This window comes from Lissotriton helveticus, chromosome 3_1 (assembly GCF_964261635.1).
Source record: "Lissotriton helveticus chromosome 3_1, aLisHel1.1, whole genome shotgun sequence".
NCBI lineage: Eukaryota > Metazoa > Chordata > Amphibia > Caudata > Salamandridae > Lissotriton > Lissotriton helveticus.
Genome location: NC_136061.1, coordinates 1,174,560,095 through 1,174,577,460, shown reverse-complemented (window position 1 = coordinate 1,174,577,460; position 17,366 = coordinate 1,174,560,095). Strand labels below are relative to the sequence as shown.

The 17,366-nt window shown below is 42.3% G+C and overlaps 1 protein-coding gene across 3 annotated transcripts in view; it reads left to right on the top strand.

Moving 5' to 3' along the window:
- Window positions 1-17,366, top strand: part of THYN1 (thymocyte nuclear protein 1) — a 190,409-nt gene that overhangs the window by 26,663 nt on the left and 146,380 nt on the right. For all 3 annotated transcript variants that reach the window (XM_078683869.1, XM_078683871.1, XM_078683870.1), the window contains one exon: window positions 6,285-6,359. In XM_078683869.1, the coding sequence (XP_078539995.1) occupies window positions 6,285-6,359 (75 nt within the window). The remainder of the gene's footprint in view (window positions 1-6,284; window positions 6,360-17,366) is intronic.

Here is a 17,366-nt window from a genome sequence, read left to right as displayed (position 1 = left end):
TTTTTGCGCAGAGTCTGGCAAATGTATACGTTAATAGTTTTGAACAGGACACTGTCTTAACACCTAACAATCCATTTCATCCATCACTTCGCTTATGGAAGCGCTATATTGATGATATTCTAGTAATTTGGAATGGAACATCTGATGATCTTTTGCTCTTCCATCAATGGCTTAATGTTCAAAATCCTTATTTGCGGTTCACAGTTGAACATAGTAAATCTGAATTGCCTTTTCTGGATCTCCTGATTACTGTGAAAACAGATGGGTTACATTCTGAACTCTATAAAAAACCGATGGCCCGCAATTCTCTTCTCAGCTATGATAGCTGCCATCCAAGATTGCTGAGGAACAATTTACCATTCGGTCAATTTCTTAGAGTGCAAAGAAACTGTTCGGATAAATCAACTTTTGTAAAACATGCCTCTAATCTGGAAGAACAATTGTTAGAGAGAGGTTACCCCAAGAAGATCATTCGGCAATCGAAAAAACGTGCCTCTAATAACAACCGAGAGGCCTTGCTAGAAGAACAAAAAAAGACAAAGAGAAAATAGACCGATTGACTTTCGTTAATACGTTTAAATCAAGATCTAACGAACTTCAGAAAATCGTATACAAGCATTGGTCTATCCTCAATACAGGAGGAGATCAAATAGCACGCCCACTCCTTGCGTTCAAAAGGGGCCCAAATCTTAAAGACAAATTGGTTCACACAAGACCTAAGACCAAAACTCCTCGAACGATTGGAACACTTTGGGATCTACCGGCAGTAGTGGGTCATCATCCTTGCGGCACGTGTGCTGCCTGTCCTCTGACTTCCAAATCTGTTTCTATTGATATTGGTACTAGTAGAGCATGGGAGCAACGCAGGTTTACCACTTGTAATAGCGAAAATCTTATGTATTTGATTACCTGCCCGTGCCAACTACGCTACGTCGGCATGACGACAAGGCGTATAAAAGTGAGAATATCAGAGCATAAAAGCACTATACGTTGTCGACGTCAAGCAACAAGACTGACGGCACATTTTCTAGACAAAGGCCATGGTCCCAACGACTTTCATTGGACTGTATTGGAACAACCAATGATACCAGAACATGTCATTGACGTGTCCAATTATCTTTTCAGAAGGGAACAGAAGTGGGTTTATCGATTGAACAGTGACAGAATTGGATTAAATGAAGATATCCCATGGATGTCGTTGTAGACATCCACCTGAATGTTCAATAAATGAAGCATGTCAGACTAATCGAATACAGATATAATTACCTCTTAATCTCTATTCATAAGTCAGTCCTTCGAGAGAACCACTTTTCCACAAACCATCAGGCTTGATAATACAGATTAAATGTCGCCTTGATCTCTATTCACAAGTTAGTCCTTCGAGAAAACTACATTTCCCACAAACCATCAGGCTTGATAATATAGATCATATGTCGCCTTTTTTGAATCTATTGCTAGAAATACGGGTTGTCACAATAACACAAGGCGATTACATTAGGGCAATTGCCAACGAACTGAGAAACTAATATCTCGAGTTAATTTTCAATGGGGTCAAACCCAATAAGGCTTGTGCTTTTGTGACACTGGATAAGATGAGACAGACAAAGTCTACACCATAACAACGATATAAATAAATAACAGTCATATATAATATCAGTATGACTACAATTCCCGAGTTGCCGCCGGTGACTTGTAGTTTCAGAAGTCACATGATGAGAAAGGTCACGTGAGACTTGGAAGTCAAAAATGGCGTCTCCGCGATACACCGGCGCCCCCCCCCAGATCGTTCAGAGGGACGCACGGTGTACCGACGGGAAGGTGAGAGCTGTTCGGCAATTGCTGACTGGTTGGTGCGCAATATACTCGATCTCCGGCTGGAGATCGTAATGACTGCTTGAGAAGGGTTCAACTCGAGTGAATACATGCAGGTAAAGCGCCGAGTGTAATACAGTGTGGCTCCGGCTGGGTACCTGGATAACTGCGTAAGAAGGACTGGCTCGTGCATTTTAATGCACATTTGACCGATCTTTGATTACTATGTTAAGCGCTAAAACATAATGCATTTGATCTATGGCTTGTGCACGTATGAGAGATTAGCCAAGGCATCATCGTGCACCTTGTGAGATATCCGACATGACTCAATAGCGTAGGTCGGCCTGGGTACTCACTAGCTCGTTTCATTACACATTCGAGTAGATCGAGTGAGATCTAAAAGAGTATGAATATAAGCCTAATAATTATACCTGACAGTAAAACCAACACATTGAGACAGAACTGAGATTGAGGAAGAGGTGTGGCCACTTGTTGTGAGTTTAAGTGGTGTATTTTGTTTTGTGTTTTTACTAGAGCGGTGCTCCTCGTACCTGAGCAACAGCCAGGTGGGGTGATGCCATTCCTCCTACCGATTAGGTAAGATGGCTAAAAGTTTAGATTTGAGATAAAGGTGATTTTCAGACCATCTCTATAGAAATAATGAAGTATCTACTTTGTATGGCCTAACAATTTGTTTATGTCTGTGCACTAATTCTACTGTGTTTTCGTCTGTTACGGTGCATTGTTTTTGTTTCTTCTTTTTATACTAGTTACGGAGGAGAGGACTGAGCAACGTTGAAAAATATACAGGTGATATTTTTCTATATTGTTGTGCAGTAGCCATTAACATCAAGGTCCTGAAGAAAGCAGTGACATATTTAGAGTCACAATTGCTGAAACATGTTGACCCTACTGACTTGCAGATATTTTGTTAAATCTGCTTGTGTTTTTCACATTTTAACATTAGGAGCATTGAGGGAACTTAATAAACTTTGCAAATCCACTCAATTACTACCTAATTTTAGTTTGCACTTTTTCAACACATTTACTTATTGGCACTGTAATTCAGCTACCCATATTGAAATAACTTTCCGGTCCAACCATAAGTACAACTTTATATCCTGTTGAAGTTGTCCTACTGTCAATATTACACCTATAGACAGACTGTACTTTCTCCTGGGTAAGGAGAGTGTGGTATTCCATTACCTCATGTTATTTGGAATCTCCCCATGTCACTCAGCAGAGTGTTAGGACTTTAGAATGTTTTCCCTTGACTGTTATCTGTTACTGGGCTTGGATGATGAAGACACCTCTTTGGAGCTGTGGTTGTTTAAGCTGACCTTCTTATGAATAAATCCTGCTTGAACCTACTCAAATGTGTAGCCCTCATTACTACACAATTATTGGCGACGAGCATCCCTGGCCGTCTAAATGTTCATGCGGATTGCATGTCGCGTTTTCCAGCCAGTGTAGAAGTTGGTGACAATTTTGATTGTGATGTTGCGTATTCGTTTGCAGACGTCAATATAATTTCAGATCAGGATAGTTGTTTAATTCTTTCTGAAAAAAATTGGTCAGAAGCTATGGAGAATGATGCTGTTTTGATTCTTGTTAAGCAGTATTTGGTTAAGGGATGGCCTGAAGAAAGGAAGCTTTCTGGTGAGTTGGGGTCATTTTACAAAGTTAAGGATGACCTAATGCTATCTCGAGACATCATTCTCAGATCAGATAAAATCATACCTCCCACAAGTCTTAGAGAGAAAATTTGCAGTTTAGCTCATGAAGGGCACATGGGAATGTCCACCACCAAAAGAAGGATTAGGGAACACTACTGGTGGCCAGGTATTGATTCCATGGTAGATAATTGGGTCAGGAATTGTTCTCCTTGCTCGTTGAGTGACAAATCAGTGAAGAGTTTAGCTGTTGATTCTTCTCCCATAGAGTACGCCAATGGTCCTTGGCGAAGGTTGGCAATTGATATTATTGGACCTTTTAGTTATCAGTCTGGTAAGGATATGTTTGCGCTAGTCCTAATCGACTACTTCTCTAAGTGGCCTGAACTTAAAGTTGTTGAGAAAACCTCCTCTGAACATGTTATTGAATTTCTTGATGAGATATTTGCTAGGGAAGGTTTACCGGAGGAACTTGTCTCTGACAATGGCCCACAATTCACTAGCAATGAGTTTGAGTGTTTTCTCAAGAATTGTGGTATCATTCACAAAAGAACCTCTAATTATTTTCCGCAAGCCAACGGCCAAGTTGAGAGGTTCAACAGAGTCATCAAAGAATCTTGCCAATTGGCTATTAAAAGTGGTTTAAAATGGAAAAAAGCGCTTCAGGCAACTTTATTAACTTACCGGTTGTCTCCCAATTCAGTCACTGGGCTATCTCCTTTTGAACTATTGCGTGGGAGAAAACCAGGTTCTCGACTTTTTCCCTGGTGGTTAAAAGGTGATTCTCCCTACGAGGTAGATTTTAAGGTATTGAGGGAGAAAATCCAGAAGCACCAGGACAGTATGATCCTGCATTCGGCCAAAAAGAAGTACAATACTTGCCGCGTAAGAGTTGGTGATCGAGTGCGTGTAAAGATGGGTGGTTTGTTCCACAAAAAAGTGTCCAGATGGTCTGACCCTATCAGAGTCATTGAAGTTTTTAGCAAAGCAGTCAGAGTCGAGGGGGGCAAAATATGGAATTTAAGAAGGATTTCTCTATGCAAACTTCCTACTACCCCTTCACAGAAATTCACATCTCCAGAGAAAATCTCTCCACACAAACTTGTCTCTGACAGTCTTTGCTCAGACAAACCTGTTTCAGTACATAATCCTGATGGTTTTTCTGGTACGCATGAAGTTTATGACAATTTAGAGAAGGTGTCTGTAAATGATTCTGATGCTATGCTTAATTCTGAGGCACACCCTGTTCCTTGTGTCTCTTTGGATAATCAATCAAATGTTGAACATGGTGACATTTCACTGAGACGTAGTGAGCGCATTAAATGTGCACCCTCAAAGTTTAAAGATTACATTAGAACCTGATTTCCTTTTGTAATTTTCTTTCTTGTATTTTTTTTTTTTTTTTTTTCCAAAGGGGGGGAGGTGTGTGGTATTCCATTACCTCATGTTATTTGGAATCTCCCCATGTCACTCAGCAGAGTGTTAGGACTTTAGAATGTTTTCCCTTGACTGTTATCTGTTACTGGGCTTGGATGATGAAGACACCTCTTTGGAGCTGTGGTTGTTTAAGCTGACCTTCTTATGAATAAATCCTGCTTGAACCTACTCAAATGTGTAGCCCTCATTACTACAGAGAGCCCAAATGATGTACAGGGCGGAACCGAGCGGGAGCTGATGGGCACTTTTTCCAAATCGTGGATATTTGAGTGCAGTATGACACATAATTTCACGTATTTTCACATAACGGTCCATCTCATAGCACCCTGTCTGATGTTTACACAGTAGTATTGTTGCAGTTTTTGACCCTCAGACATTCCATTTGTTTTCATAGTGTCATTAGGGCATGTGTCTGCTGGGTCGTTAATCTAGCCCTAGGACCCTTATTTAAAGTTGTTTTTCAGTGACTATGCATGCTTCTAGACGATGATACGAAAGAAGCACAATGGGTTAGTCAAAAGCTTTTTAAAATTTTAAGATTCTCAAAATGAGGCTTGCTTCGCGGTCTCCCTCCTATAAAGAAATCTGTTGGTATAGATGAGACCATTTAATCCAGTGTTTACCTATGAATAACAAGTGTGATTTTAGATATCCTATTTGGCCTACACATGTTATGGCCCTATAAACATTAAATGAGAACATTAATAGTGGGAGAGGTGTGGCGCCGCGGCCAGGGCGACTGACGCTGGAATCTGGGGATCAGGGTTCGATCCCAGGCTCCGGCGGCAGGTTAGCCCAGCACCATGTGACTCTGGGCAATAGCTCGCTTAATCTTCCCGACGGCGCCTAGAGACCCTTACGGGTGATTGTGCGCTTTACAAATGTGGATTATTATTATTATTAATAAATGCAGTCCAATTAAGTTTCTAAGTTACGCTACAAACGTCTTCTATTCATATTGGCATGGCATTTAGCTACACGTCGTCAAAAATATTTTTTACATCAGGGTAGAATTTCTGGCATGATCTTCTCCTGAACACATACTGATTGCAGTCTCCTCAGTTGCGAAGTTGTTAACAAAACTCCATTTGTAAGATGATATGCGCAAGGCCAGTTGCGTCTGATAGTGTGCTTTCTCTCTTACACTTTATTTTTGCATATAAACCACAATAAGTTAGAAATGGGGTATATAAGATGATTCTTCATTCCCTACAAAACTTTGTGGGGGGGGGGGTTTGGGAGGGGGGGGGAGTCAATGTATGCCCTTGACATCCTCTATCAGTGTTTCAGTGTTTCTATTCCTCTTTTCATTGTAAAATGCAGTTGTATTTGATAGTAGTTTTTTTCTTTGCTTTTCTTCAGTTCAAACAAAGAAAGTTTACAAGCAGCCAAGAATGCCATCACCCCAGAGAAAACGAGCGAAATCAGAGCCTGCAGGTGATCAACGACTTTCTTCTCTGATGGTTCATGCTGGAAGCAGAACCACCCATAGATTATGCATGAGTTACAGACCGTTGCATGCTTACGGAAACGTGCGTTTTGGTTTGGGCCATAAGTTGACTGTTTACTCCTTGGAGATTAATACTTTTCAATCATTGTTTAGTATGAACAGTTTTGACTATTGAGTTGAGAAAAGTATTTATTCAACAGTAGGCTTATCGTGAACTGGTATCCTACATTTAGTCTTTTATTAAGGCCTAGATTTAGTTCCTATGTTTCAATAACCATTGTATTTTGTGCACTACATAATGACCAAGAGCAACAAAATTATTGAGCTTTAAAAGAAAGTAATTTTAAAAGATTGTGCTCATATATCTAATGACTGTCTTGTACCGTATTATGCCTCAAGTGCAATTTCAACCCTCCCCAGATTTAGTCCACATAATCTGGTCAGTGGGTAGATTTATAGCATCTTGTGCCAGTGAATTGCTGATTCCAAAGAATAAAAACTTGGAGTAAGCAGAGTTCAGGGTCTCTGCAAGGTGGGAAGATCTCAGGCAACACTGTCTAGAGCCTAGCCCATTTCTGACATTCCCAACGCTTTTTTGCTTTCTTTGTGCCTGCATTTTAGCTCAAATGGAAACTAAGCTAGTAAAACTGCATTCATGATCCCAATCTTCTAGTTCACTGCAGTGAATGGAGCAAGGATGAAGGATGATACATGAGCAACAGCCCCCTTAAGGCTGGTGAAAAGTCATGGCCACATGGACCATGTCTCGTCTCACATTAAACTTCACTGAAGTTAAAGGTGGCAGAATTCATAATGTTAAAAAATCAGGTAAGAGTGTGTCACCAGTCACAATGACACACCATGCTACTGAAGATGTCCTTTACTACAGTACTGGATTTCTCTTAATAGTAGTATGTTTACATACTGTACCATTTTGATTCTCACTGCTTTCATTTAGTAACAATCCCAATGGTTCCCTCTGATGATATTTTCAAAAGAGAATAATAAATGACTGGTTTCCTTAGGCACGGACCCCCCCGTCAAATAGTCGTTAATCGAACAGTGCTGTTCGATGGCAGCCTCTTTCATTCCTCATTTTTATATTTTTATTTTTATTTTGAAGGGCACCATGAAACAAATGCAGAAGATGTAAAAAGCCTTAAAGTGCCACATGCATCAAATAAAAATACATTTAGATATCAATCATTAAAAGGAAGACCATAGAATACCATATGTTATGGGAATGACAGCTCATGGCCAGCCAATACCACTGACAACCATACTCTTAAGGGGTCCTAAATACAGTTTAATCTAGATCGACACCTATCATTTTCTAAGATCGACATTTCAAGCGAGCAAACATAAAAAAATTCTTGCCCCTATGTCTTAGGGGTCTGGTGCTCTGATTAGCAACCATTGTCTGGTCAAAACTAGTCTAGCACGCGAGGTCGCAAAACAGTATATCCCAGTAATGAACACCAATGAAAAGGAGCATACAGTTACTTAATTTATATAGCTTAATTCAACGTAAATCTGACACAAAAACAAATAATGTCCAATGGTATTCCTCAGGAGTCTTGCACGTCAATTTAAAATCCGTTTTATAAAAGTTTATTACATTTGCACATCAGCCCAGCCAACACGTTTCTTCCATGGGGACTTCATCAGGGCTGTAGAATTTAAAAACAAAAATCGGCCTTTGTATCTCTTATACACATGCACAACAATATTTACAATAGACGACCCAATAAAATACTTCTAGACAAAAAACACGACTCCTTACCTATATACATTCTAATTCTAAAATAAACAGCCTGTTTATATTCATTTTCAAATATCTTCATATATTTACCATAAAATAATGTTTTTTGTCGTCATATGACCGGTTTCCTGTTTGTCCAAATTCTCAATTGACCGGTTTTTTCACAGACCAGTTTTGCTCAAATAATATGGATTAAAAAACCCTTGGGTTGTTCTTCAGAGAATAATATTCTCTCCTTGTGGGAAAAAATTAGATAGCAGAAGTCCAACAAATGTTCCAGTTCCAATATGTAGAGTGGTGTAGGACCCTCCTTTTTTTAATAGAATATTGGTGAGGTGGAACCAAGCTTTTCTGCCATCTACCTTGAGGGCAGGGGGTGTGTGCCGCCTTCACCATGGTCACCGGAAATGGTCAGTTGAACCTGGGCTGTCTCTGGTTCCGGAAAAAATTGCGAACGAAGACTGTCTTCTATATGCACAACAGGGAGGTCAACCTCTGCATTAGCCCGGTTCTCCTTTCCTTTGGTTAGCTGTTTAGAAATGTACTTTGCAACCTTGATTCATTCACAGAGGTAAACATGCATTTCATCACTTAAGATTTTTGCTGTGCTTTCTCCCTGTACAGATCATTTTTCACCACTCTATTAAATGCTAGGGGACTCACAATACCCTTGGGGTAACCAAGAATACAAATACTGAGTCCCGCGATAGGAGAACTCAGTCAGACAATGACTTTCTGGATAGAGAGGGATGGTAAAAAAGGCATTCTTCTTATCTATAACACAGAAATATTTAGCATCCTGAGGAATATTTGCCAAACTGATGGAGGGGTCAGGAGCAATTGGAAATTCTGGTACCATTACATCGTTCAGGGGATGCAGGTCTTGAACCAAATACCATGTATTACCCATGGACTTCTTAACCAGATAAATTGGGGTGTTACAAGGAGATACTCCAGGGCAAATTACTCCTTACTCTAGCAATGCCTGTATAGTAGGGGCAATGACCTAATCTGATTTAGAAAAGTACACTATCTCACCCTAAGTGAAATAGCACCTTCCTTTAAAGTAATTCTAAATGGTGTAGCAGTACCTTTAAGGCCCACATCATGGGTATCCTTAGTCCACAAGGTGTCTGGTACTTGGGAAAGATCTGCATCTTGAACAGAATCAAAAGCGGCTCTACCTGGTGAGGGTGTCCTTACTTCCAGTACTTTTCTCAACTGTATGTCATCCTGATAGACTACAGCTGTTTTCTTAGAATAATAACCAAATCGATGATCATCCAATATTTCCCTAACCATTTTACCTGGCTCAATGAATATAGCACAGGCCCATAAAACGTGGTTATGATCACTGGCTATCAGATCGCCATAGGTTGGTGTTACATCTAAGGCCTCTATTTGCAATATTAACTCAGTGTCTGGCATCCAAAAAGCTTGCCTTTGTCTCCAGAAAAGGAATTCCTTGGGTAACTAGACCTCCCTTCTTAGTAACTCTGGTGTATCTGCTATGATTGTGTACACTGCTGCTGTGGTAGATGCTTCAATATCAGTAGGTCGTGCTCTAATTTGATCTCCAGTAGGGGAATCTACTGTTACTGCCATACTCCTGGAAGGTGGAACAGGGGCAGAAGAAATCATGGTATACTAGCGGACTCAAAATTAATTGTTGTATTTAACGTGGCCATAAGATCTCTCCCTAAGAGATTAGCTGGGGTAGCTGGAGAAAACAGGAAACAGCCATCAGTGTACCTCCCTCCTAATCCCATCTATACTGGTTCAGTAAATTAAACCCTCATTACTCCCCCCAGAGAACCCTTGTGTGTCCATTGATATTTTAGAGACTGGAAAGTCTCCCTCTCTAATACAAGATCAGTTTACTCCTGTATCTATGAGGAATTCATACTTTTGTTATTGATGGCTACCATCACAGTGCGTTCCCCATCTGGCCTTTGCTTCACTGACAATACTGGACACATGGAATTATTCTGTGGGCACCCTGATTGTGTATATCCTCCCACATAATTTGTCTGGAGAGGATTTCCTCCTCTCAAAATTGCACCTTCCTGTCCACTTTAAGGTGGAGCCATCATTGAGGGTGCTTGGTAACTTTGCTATGGCAGCACTTGTACTTGAGGCATTACTGATTCCCGCACATTTTGTGACGGTGTCTGAAGTACATATATTATTTGTGGGTTTGACTGTGGCTTCACTACAGTATTTCCTGCCTGATTGTAAACTCCTTTCCTTCCACTTTGTTTATCCCATCTCTTCGTGCTGCAGTTTCTAATAAAATATCCATATAAGTGATAGTAGTGACATACTTGATCCATCCTTTAGGGACCTGTCCAGCCTCTGCCTATTAAGGCTCGTCCTCCTCAACTACTTCCTTGTACTTACACTATCCTCCTGTTGTGTTGTCTCCAGCTGTTTTGGGTACTGTTGTTGGGTGGTCTCTAGGACCGATCCCACAGACATTGCAGTCATCTGAGTGGCAGCTGCAACTACAGCCCCTTCCACTGCTCCTTTCTTTGCCAACATTTGCTGTACTAACTTAGCTGATGCTTTCCCTGTCACTTCCTGCTTGTTTCTCTCTCTCTCTCTCTCTCTCTTTCTCTTTCTCTTTCTCTTTCTCTCTCTCTCTTTCTCTTTCTCTCTCTCTCTCTCTCTCTCTCTCTCTCTCTCTCTCTCTCTCTCTCTCTCTCTCTCTCTCTCTCTCTCTCTCTCTCTCTCTCTCTCTCTATCTCGCTCCTGCTTCTTACAAAAATGGATTGATTATATGTGCCTTTATCTCTATCCAGGGCTTGGCTTCCAATGCTATTACATTGTCAACATTATCCTGTACATCAGAGGGTAACCCTTTATTCACAGCATTGTAAAATAACACATAATTTCCTCCTGTGACCTTCCAACTCTGACCTACTGCTTGAGTCCACTTTTCCTTCATCCTACTTAGAAAATGAGCAGGGTCCTCATTTGGCTGCCTTGATTGAGCCATGAGGGACCCAATGTCTGACCTGTCAGAATACATTTTCCTCACCTGATCCAAAACTTCTGTCCGAAGTTGAATGGAGAGCCATCGAATCTAGTCTAAGTAAGGGTAATGTTTCTCCCTCCAACTTTCTGAAAAACAGTGCCTAATTAATTTCCTATTAAGAGAGCTAAGCAAACTTTTTGTGTCTCCTACTGTCAAAGTGATGCCTGCAGTTTGCTTTTCAAAAGCTCTTATCCATTTCCCTGCTCCCTCTGTAAGTGACGATAACATTTTCTTGAGATTCTCCTTATGTATTTGTGGCCTAGGCACATAATTGGGTGCCCCAGTTCCCTTGCGTATTAGGGGCATCTGATATACGGGACTGGCAGAGTGTTGGAGATTGTGCTGTCTGGCATGTTTTTGCCACATGCACAAACCTTTCCGCATTTAGAACTAATCCCAGTCTGGATCTCCCTCACCATAAATGTATTTATTAATTTATCAAGTTTTCTATGCTATAGTGCAAACTTGACCACTTGAAACAATTATTGTGTGGCACGATCACATTTGCGTTAACACATAGTCATATATCATATGGGAAAAGGGGCTGTGGTCATGATTATTACATTTCCATTTTACAGGTATTACCACAGTGTGTATAGATGCTCCCAACTAGAATGGGTCAGACTTCAACCTACAAACAAAGGAAGGTAGGAGAGTACGGGGGACATAGGGGCTCTTAGGTCCTGACAAAAGCCGGGAGAACCTTGGGGCTAAAAATCGCCTGAAACATGTTGACATACATGCAGATAGGAAGGTTGCCGGGCTAGTAATTCATCCCAATACCACCATCCTATATACATTTTAACTCTGACCAGGAAGTCCAGGATTAAAAGTTACAGCAGATCTTCCTAAGCCAGTTTTAATTCTTACTTCTGCTCTACATTTCTTTTTGATCTGTTGAATTTTGTGTTTGTATTGTCTTCTCCTTCCCTTTTGTTCCATCACAGTCATTGGTCTGTGCAGGGGAGTTGACAGCAAACCCTATGATGAAGCATAGTACAATTTGTGGGTGAGGGCAGTTTTCAAAAACAAAGCCTGTGCCACACACTTCATCTGATATACTTTTCTCTGTACTCCTAATCCTTGGATGTGTGCTTGGACAATTTAAGGAGTTAAAACCTCTTTCCCCTCAGTCGATTGTGATCTTAGTGCTAGTACAGCTGGTGAGCCGAAGGGGTAGCACAAATATATAGAGTTAAATAGGAGGATTACTCCTACAGGAAGAAGAGCGGTATAAACCTTTGCATCCTGAGTATAATCATGACAGAAGGGCAGAGCCTATTGTATAGAGATGATGCAGTAGCACACATCCTATCAGGACCATCCCTACTAGGGGAGACCAGGATAAATCGAGTCCTCACCGAGGGTGAGGGTCGGGATACATTCATGGAATTAAAAAAGACTCATGTTAAGACCATCCTACATGGAGCCATTCTTACATGGAGCCATTCTTACATGGAGCCATTCTTACGTGGAGCCATTCTTACATGTAGCCATTCTTACGGAGTACCTAAGAGCTAATGCAGTCCCTAGAGTTTTGTTGGTCAGCAAGGATCCCTTGATTTTTCTATAAGATGTAACATTTAGGAAAGATTGGGCACTTATCGCTTGGAAATGTAAAGGAGATTGGTTCATTTGAATCACTAACATGGCCAAAATAATAGTGATACAGATCCAGGCGAATGAATAAGGATTTACAAGTGTATACCTAGTAACATACAAAACAAAACTTGATGAAACCAACAATGAGCTAGAGGAATACAAGAAATATTAATGCAATCTACAATCAATAAGCTACAAAAAGATCTCAAACGTTTTTTGAAGGGAGCGAGTATATCCCTAGGCAGCGGAGGAGTACATACAACAAAAACAGCTTCAAACAAAGAGGGGTTTCTAGAGATAAGGGGGGGGAGGCTGACCCCTCAAGCTCTGCAGCAACAGCAGTGACTATGAATATAGACCAAGAAGTAGAGGCAGAGGTAGGGGTTTCTACCTGGGACCATGCCCTTTGTATAGCCCTTGTTTTCAGGATAGCCAAGCCAAGGATACGGTTGGCCCACTATGTTCCCACCAATAAAACAGATTCAGGGGATTGGAAACCCCCTTCAATACCCTCAAGTTGCACCCCCCCTTTTTTAGGGAGATCTAGAGGGAGAATAAAACAAATAGGAGCACAAAGTGTGCAATGGGAGGACCTTTATCAGCAGGTGACCAGGAGCATGTCCAGGATAGACCTTGGTTATAAACCTGTCGGACCTTAGTCTCACAGAACAACAACAGAGAGCGTTAAATAAAGGGCTGGGGTTTGTCCCTACGAACCTACCAAATAGTTTCCAGCTCAGTCAAGAAGTAGCAGAAATTTCAGGAGGGTAAGAATGAAAGTATTATTTGAGGGCTAAGAAGAGGATAGGATGCGGAAAGGGGATACCTCCTTTCATCCCAAATTTAATTTCATCCCCCACATCATGGCACTCCCCCGAGAGGTGGCTACATTTAAACAGGCAGTGATACACGAAGTAGAGGAGTTAAACAAGAAGATAACCAACCCATTTAGAAATCTCTCCAGCCTGGAAAGGGAGGCAGTGGAACAGCTGAGACAGAACACTAATCTGATCAAACTGGCAGACAAGGGTTCTCCAGACTAAAACTGCTTCTATTGGATAGAAGGAATTACAGTATCCTAACTCAGGATCCCACCCCTTAGATAAGAAACGAGATGGCAACCTTAGTAGATGAAGCAGTGAAAAATGATTGGAGATCACAACAGGAAGAGCTCTTGTAGAGAGAATAAGGTTATCCCATATTTCTATACATTGCCCAAAGTACATAAACCCACCAGACCCCCACTGGGGAGACCAATAGTATCAGGCATTGGCTCGATACTAGAAAGAATTATACAGTTCTGTGATAATTTTTTCTAAACCTCTGGTACAAAAAAAGGAGGCATACCTGAAGGATACGAGAGATGTCCTAAACCTTGTAAAAGACATGGCATTTGACCCTACTATAGAATTCCTGGTAGGTTTAGACATCGAATCTCTCGACACCAATATACCTCAGAGAGAAACCCTCCGGGTTGTAAAGGACATACTATATGCCCATGATTGGACATATGGAACCCCAAGTTCTTTCCTGCTGGACCTAGCGGAGAGAGTGCCCTGGAATAAAAAAATGTTTGTCAGTTCTATCTCTTTGCAAACCCACAAGACTTCCATGGGTAGTGCTTTGTCTCCTAACCTGGCAGGGCTGTATGTGTCAGCCTTCGAACAGGAGTTTATTTTTGCCCAGGATAGTTGTAGGAATGTAGGATCTGCTTTCATGGTTACCCCCACTTTTTGCTGGTGTCATTCTGTTTTCTGACTAGACTCACTGGGATCCTGCTAATCAGTACCCCGGTCTTTGTGCTTCCTTCCTAATTTGAACCATGGTGTGTACTTAGGCCCCCCTCTCCCCCGATTGGCTACTGGTGTACCCATGTAAGTCCCTAGTATTTGGTACATAGGTACACTAGAGGTCCCCCATAGGCTGAAGCATGTATTATGCCACCCATGGGGGATCCCTCAAATTGTGACTACAGGCCTGCCACTGCAGCCTGTGTATGCTGTTACTAGCGCCACAGTGCTAGCACCACTAACGACCGATATAAGTTTTCTTATATCTGAGATCACAACACTTAAAACCTATGTCACCCCTAAGTCAGGCCTTTCAATACTGAAGGCAGGGTGCTTGGTTATAAGTGTGAGAGTGCCTCTACATGACCAGGACACCCCTACAAACCCCAGAGTCCATTATCCAGACGTTGTAAGTGTGTCCACCATTACGATACATATGGTGGCCATGCGTTAATACGCGATGGCTAACTCAAACTATCTGTAATGAACCCTGACATGTTTGATACCAAACATGTTGGAATCATACCCCAACACCGTGCTCCCTGTATCATTCTTCCAGAGTCTGACAGCAAGCTATGGCTGCTGCCAACCACAGACACAATTCTGCTCTCCTGCTGCTGAGCCAAGCTCAAGCAGGGGAAGGTAGGACCATAGGTTTCCTGTCACAGAGAGGTGTGACTTCCTCTCAGACAGGACGTAGTGTATTGGACCAGGGTGGGGGCTCTTGCCAGCACCACTAGGCTGCTTTGAAGAGCACATTTGGTGCCCTCCTTGCATACTCCAGTTTGAACCAGTTCAAAGATCTGTTGGCTCCTGCTCTGGCATGAAACTGGACAAAGGACACTGGAGTATCCTCCTCACTGTCCTGACCCTCCTCCTCTGAATCGTCCAAACCGTTTTCATATGGTACTCTAATGCTTACCATGGGGTGGCTCTTCAGATTCGTCGTGGGACCAGATTCAAATCCGAAACCACTTAATCTTCAAATGTCTGGGACTTTGCTTTGGGAACCAAGACTGCATCTGGAATACTCCCCCTGCTCCTGGCTCGTCATCCTGCCAGTCTTCTGCGTCATCTGTGCCTGAGCTCCATACAGGTTCTTCTCCAGGCCTGTAGGCTTCCAAGACCCCTAGAAGAATCTCCCTTGGAGTGAAGGAGTCACTCCCCTGCATCTGCAGGCACTGCAACGAAGCTGACCGGTCTGCTGTTTCTGAGCCTCCAAGAACTCCGAAATGTTCGGCAACACAGGTGGTGGTTCTGCAACTCCGTTGAGGCCTGCACTGTCTTCACAATACGTCTGAAGCCAGTATACTTCGTCTGAACCGCTGGAGCAGTACCCCCTGTGCACCACGTTGACTTGCTGTTGCCAAGGCTTGTTGACTCTTCCCGAGATCTTCGGGCTCCAAGAAGCTCTAGTATCGCTTGCTACCAAGACCACTGGTCATCACTGTCTCTTGCACTCTGCTCTGTCTCTGGGGAGAGGCTGGTTCTAAATGCTGTGTGAAGTGTTCTTCTAGTTGACCCTAAAACTGAGACTCACCCATCCTTACTTGCTGTCTGTGAGTGCTCGTGTGGTTTGGCTCTATTTGTGGGGCGACATTAGGGACTCCTTTTGGGGCTTCTGTAGGGGTCACAACTTCAGGGTTCTTATTGTATTGTAAGGGTTACTTATAGAGCGCACTGTGACCAAAAATGATATCCTGGCGCTAAAGCCACTATATAAGGAAACAGCAGATCGAAACACTGAAAAGCGGGTCGCTAGTGAGGAAATAACCAGGTTTTCAGTGCTTTCCTGAATTTTAGTAGGTCAGAATGAGATCGTAAGGGAGCTGGTAATTTATTCCATATCCGAGCTGTATTGACAGTAAAGGTACATCCTCCCTGTCTGAGTTCTTGGACATAGTTGCCTGTAGTAGATCGGAGGTTTCTGCCAGGAGTATATTTTCTTAGTTTGTTTTGTAGTTTTTTTTGGTCCTTTTTAGGTCTCGCCTATGCAGCGCGCATGCGCTGGAAAGGCAAAAAGACCTTTTGGGATCGCTTTGGCTTTTCAGCCAAGCACGTTCACGTGTTCCAGTGCCTTCAATGGCAACGCGTGCACATCAGGAGATTCACTTGTGGGAGTGAGCGCCGCCATATGGCAGCAATTATCGCAACTTGCGGGAGCGATAATTGTGTAGTGACATAAAAAGCATATATCTTTATGTCCGCTAATGGACTGCTCATTCTGGAGAAGTGTAGCAATATATAAACCGTCTTTCCTCGTCTTTCAGCGCTTGTTTTATTTAATTACTAAGATTGTGCACGCACTACCAACAAATAATCCTCTTGCCTGGTGTACTAAGATTTCAGTGCAAGCTTGACTCTATATTGATACACAACCGCATTTATGGAGCGTTTTTTCTGTTGCATAGGTTTTGTTAAAATAAAAGTGTCTGTCGAATAAAGCTACCACTTTCCTTTGAGCATCTAACTGAACATCTTTTAGCCCCTTGGACTGCACAGAAACCAGATCTTTCAACATGGCTGCACCAGCGCCAAACCCATTTCATGTACAAGTGGCTCCTTCTGCTCCTGAGCCTGGTGTTTATGCTGGGGCTTGTTGTGCCCATCGCCAGCTGTGCCTCTTAATCCGTGGTTTTAAGGACCTGGGCAGTCTCTTGACCTCGCAAGAGAAGGCCCAAGTCCCCGCACCAGCTGCTTTCAGAGCACGGTTCAACGGCGAAGCCTAGCTCCATCTGTGTGCAGCACACAGGAACAGATTGCCTTCAGCACAGAGAGGAAAAACAAGCATTGGCATAGCCAA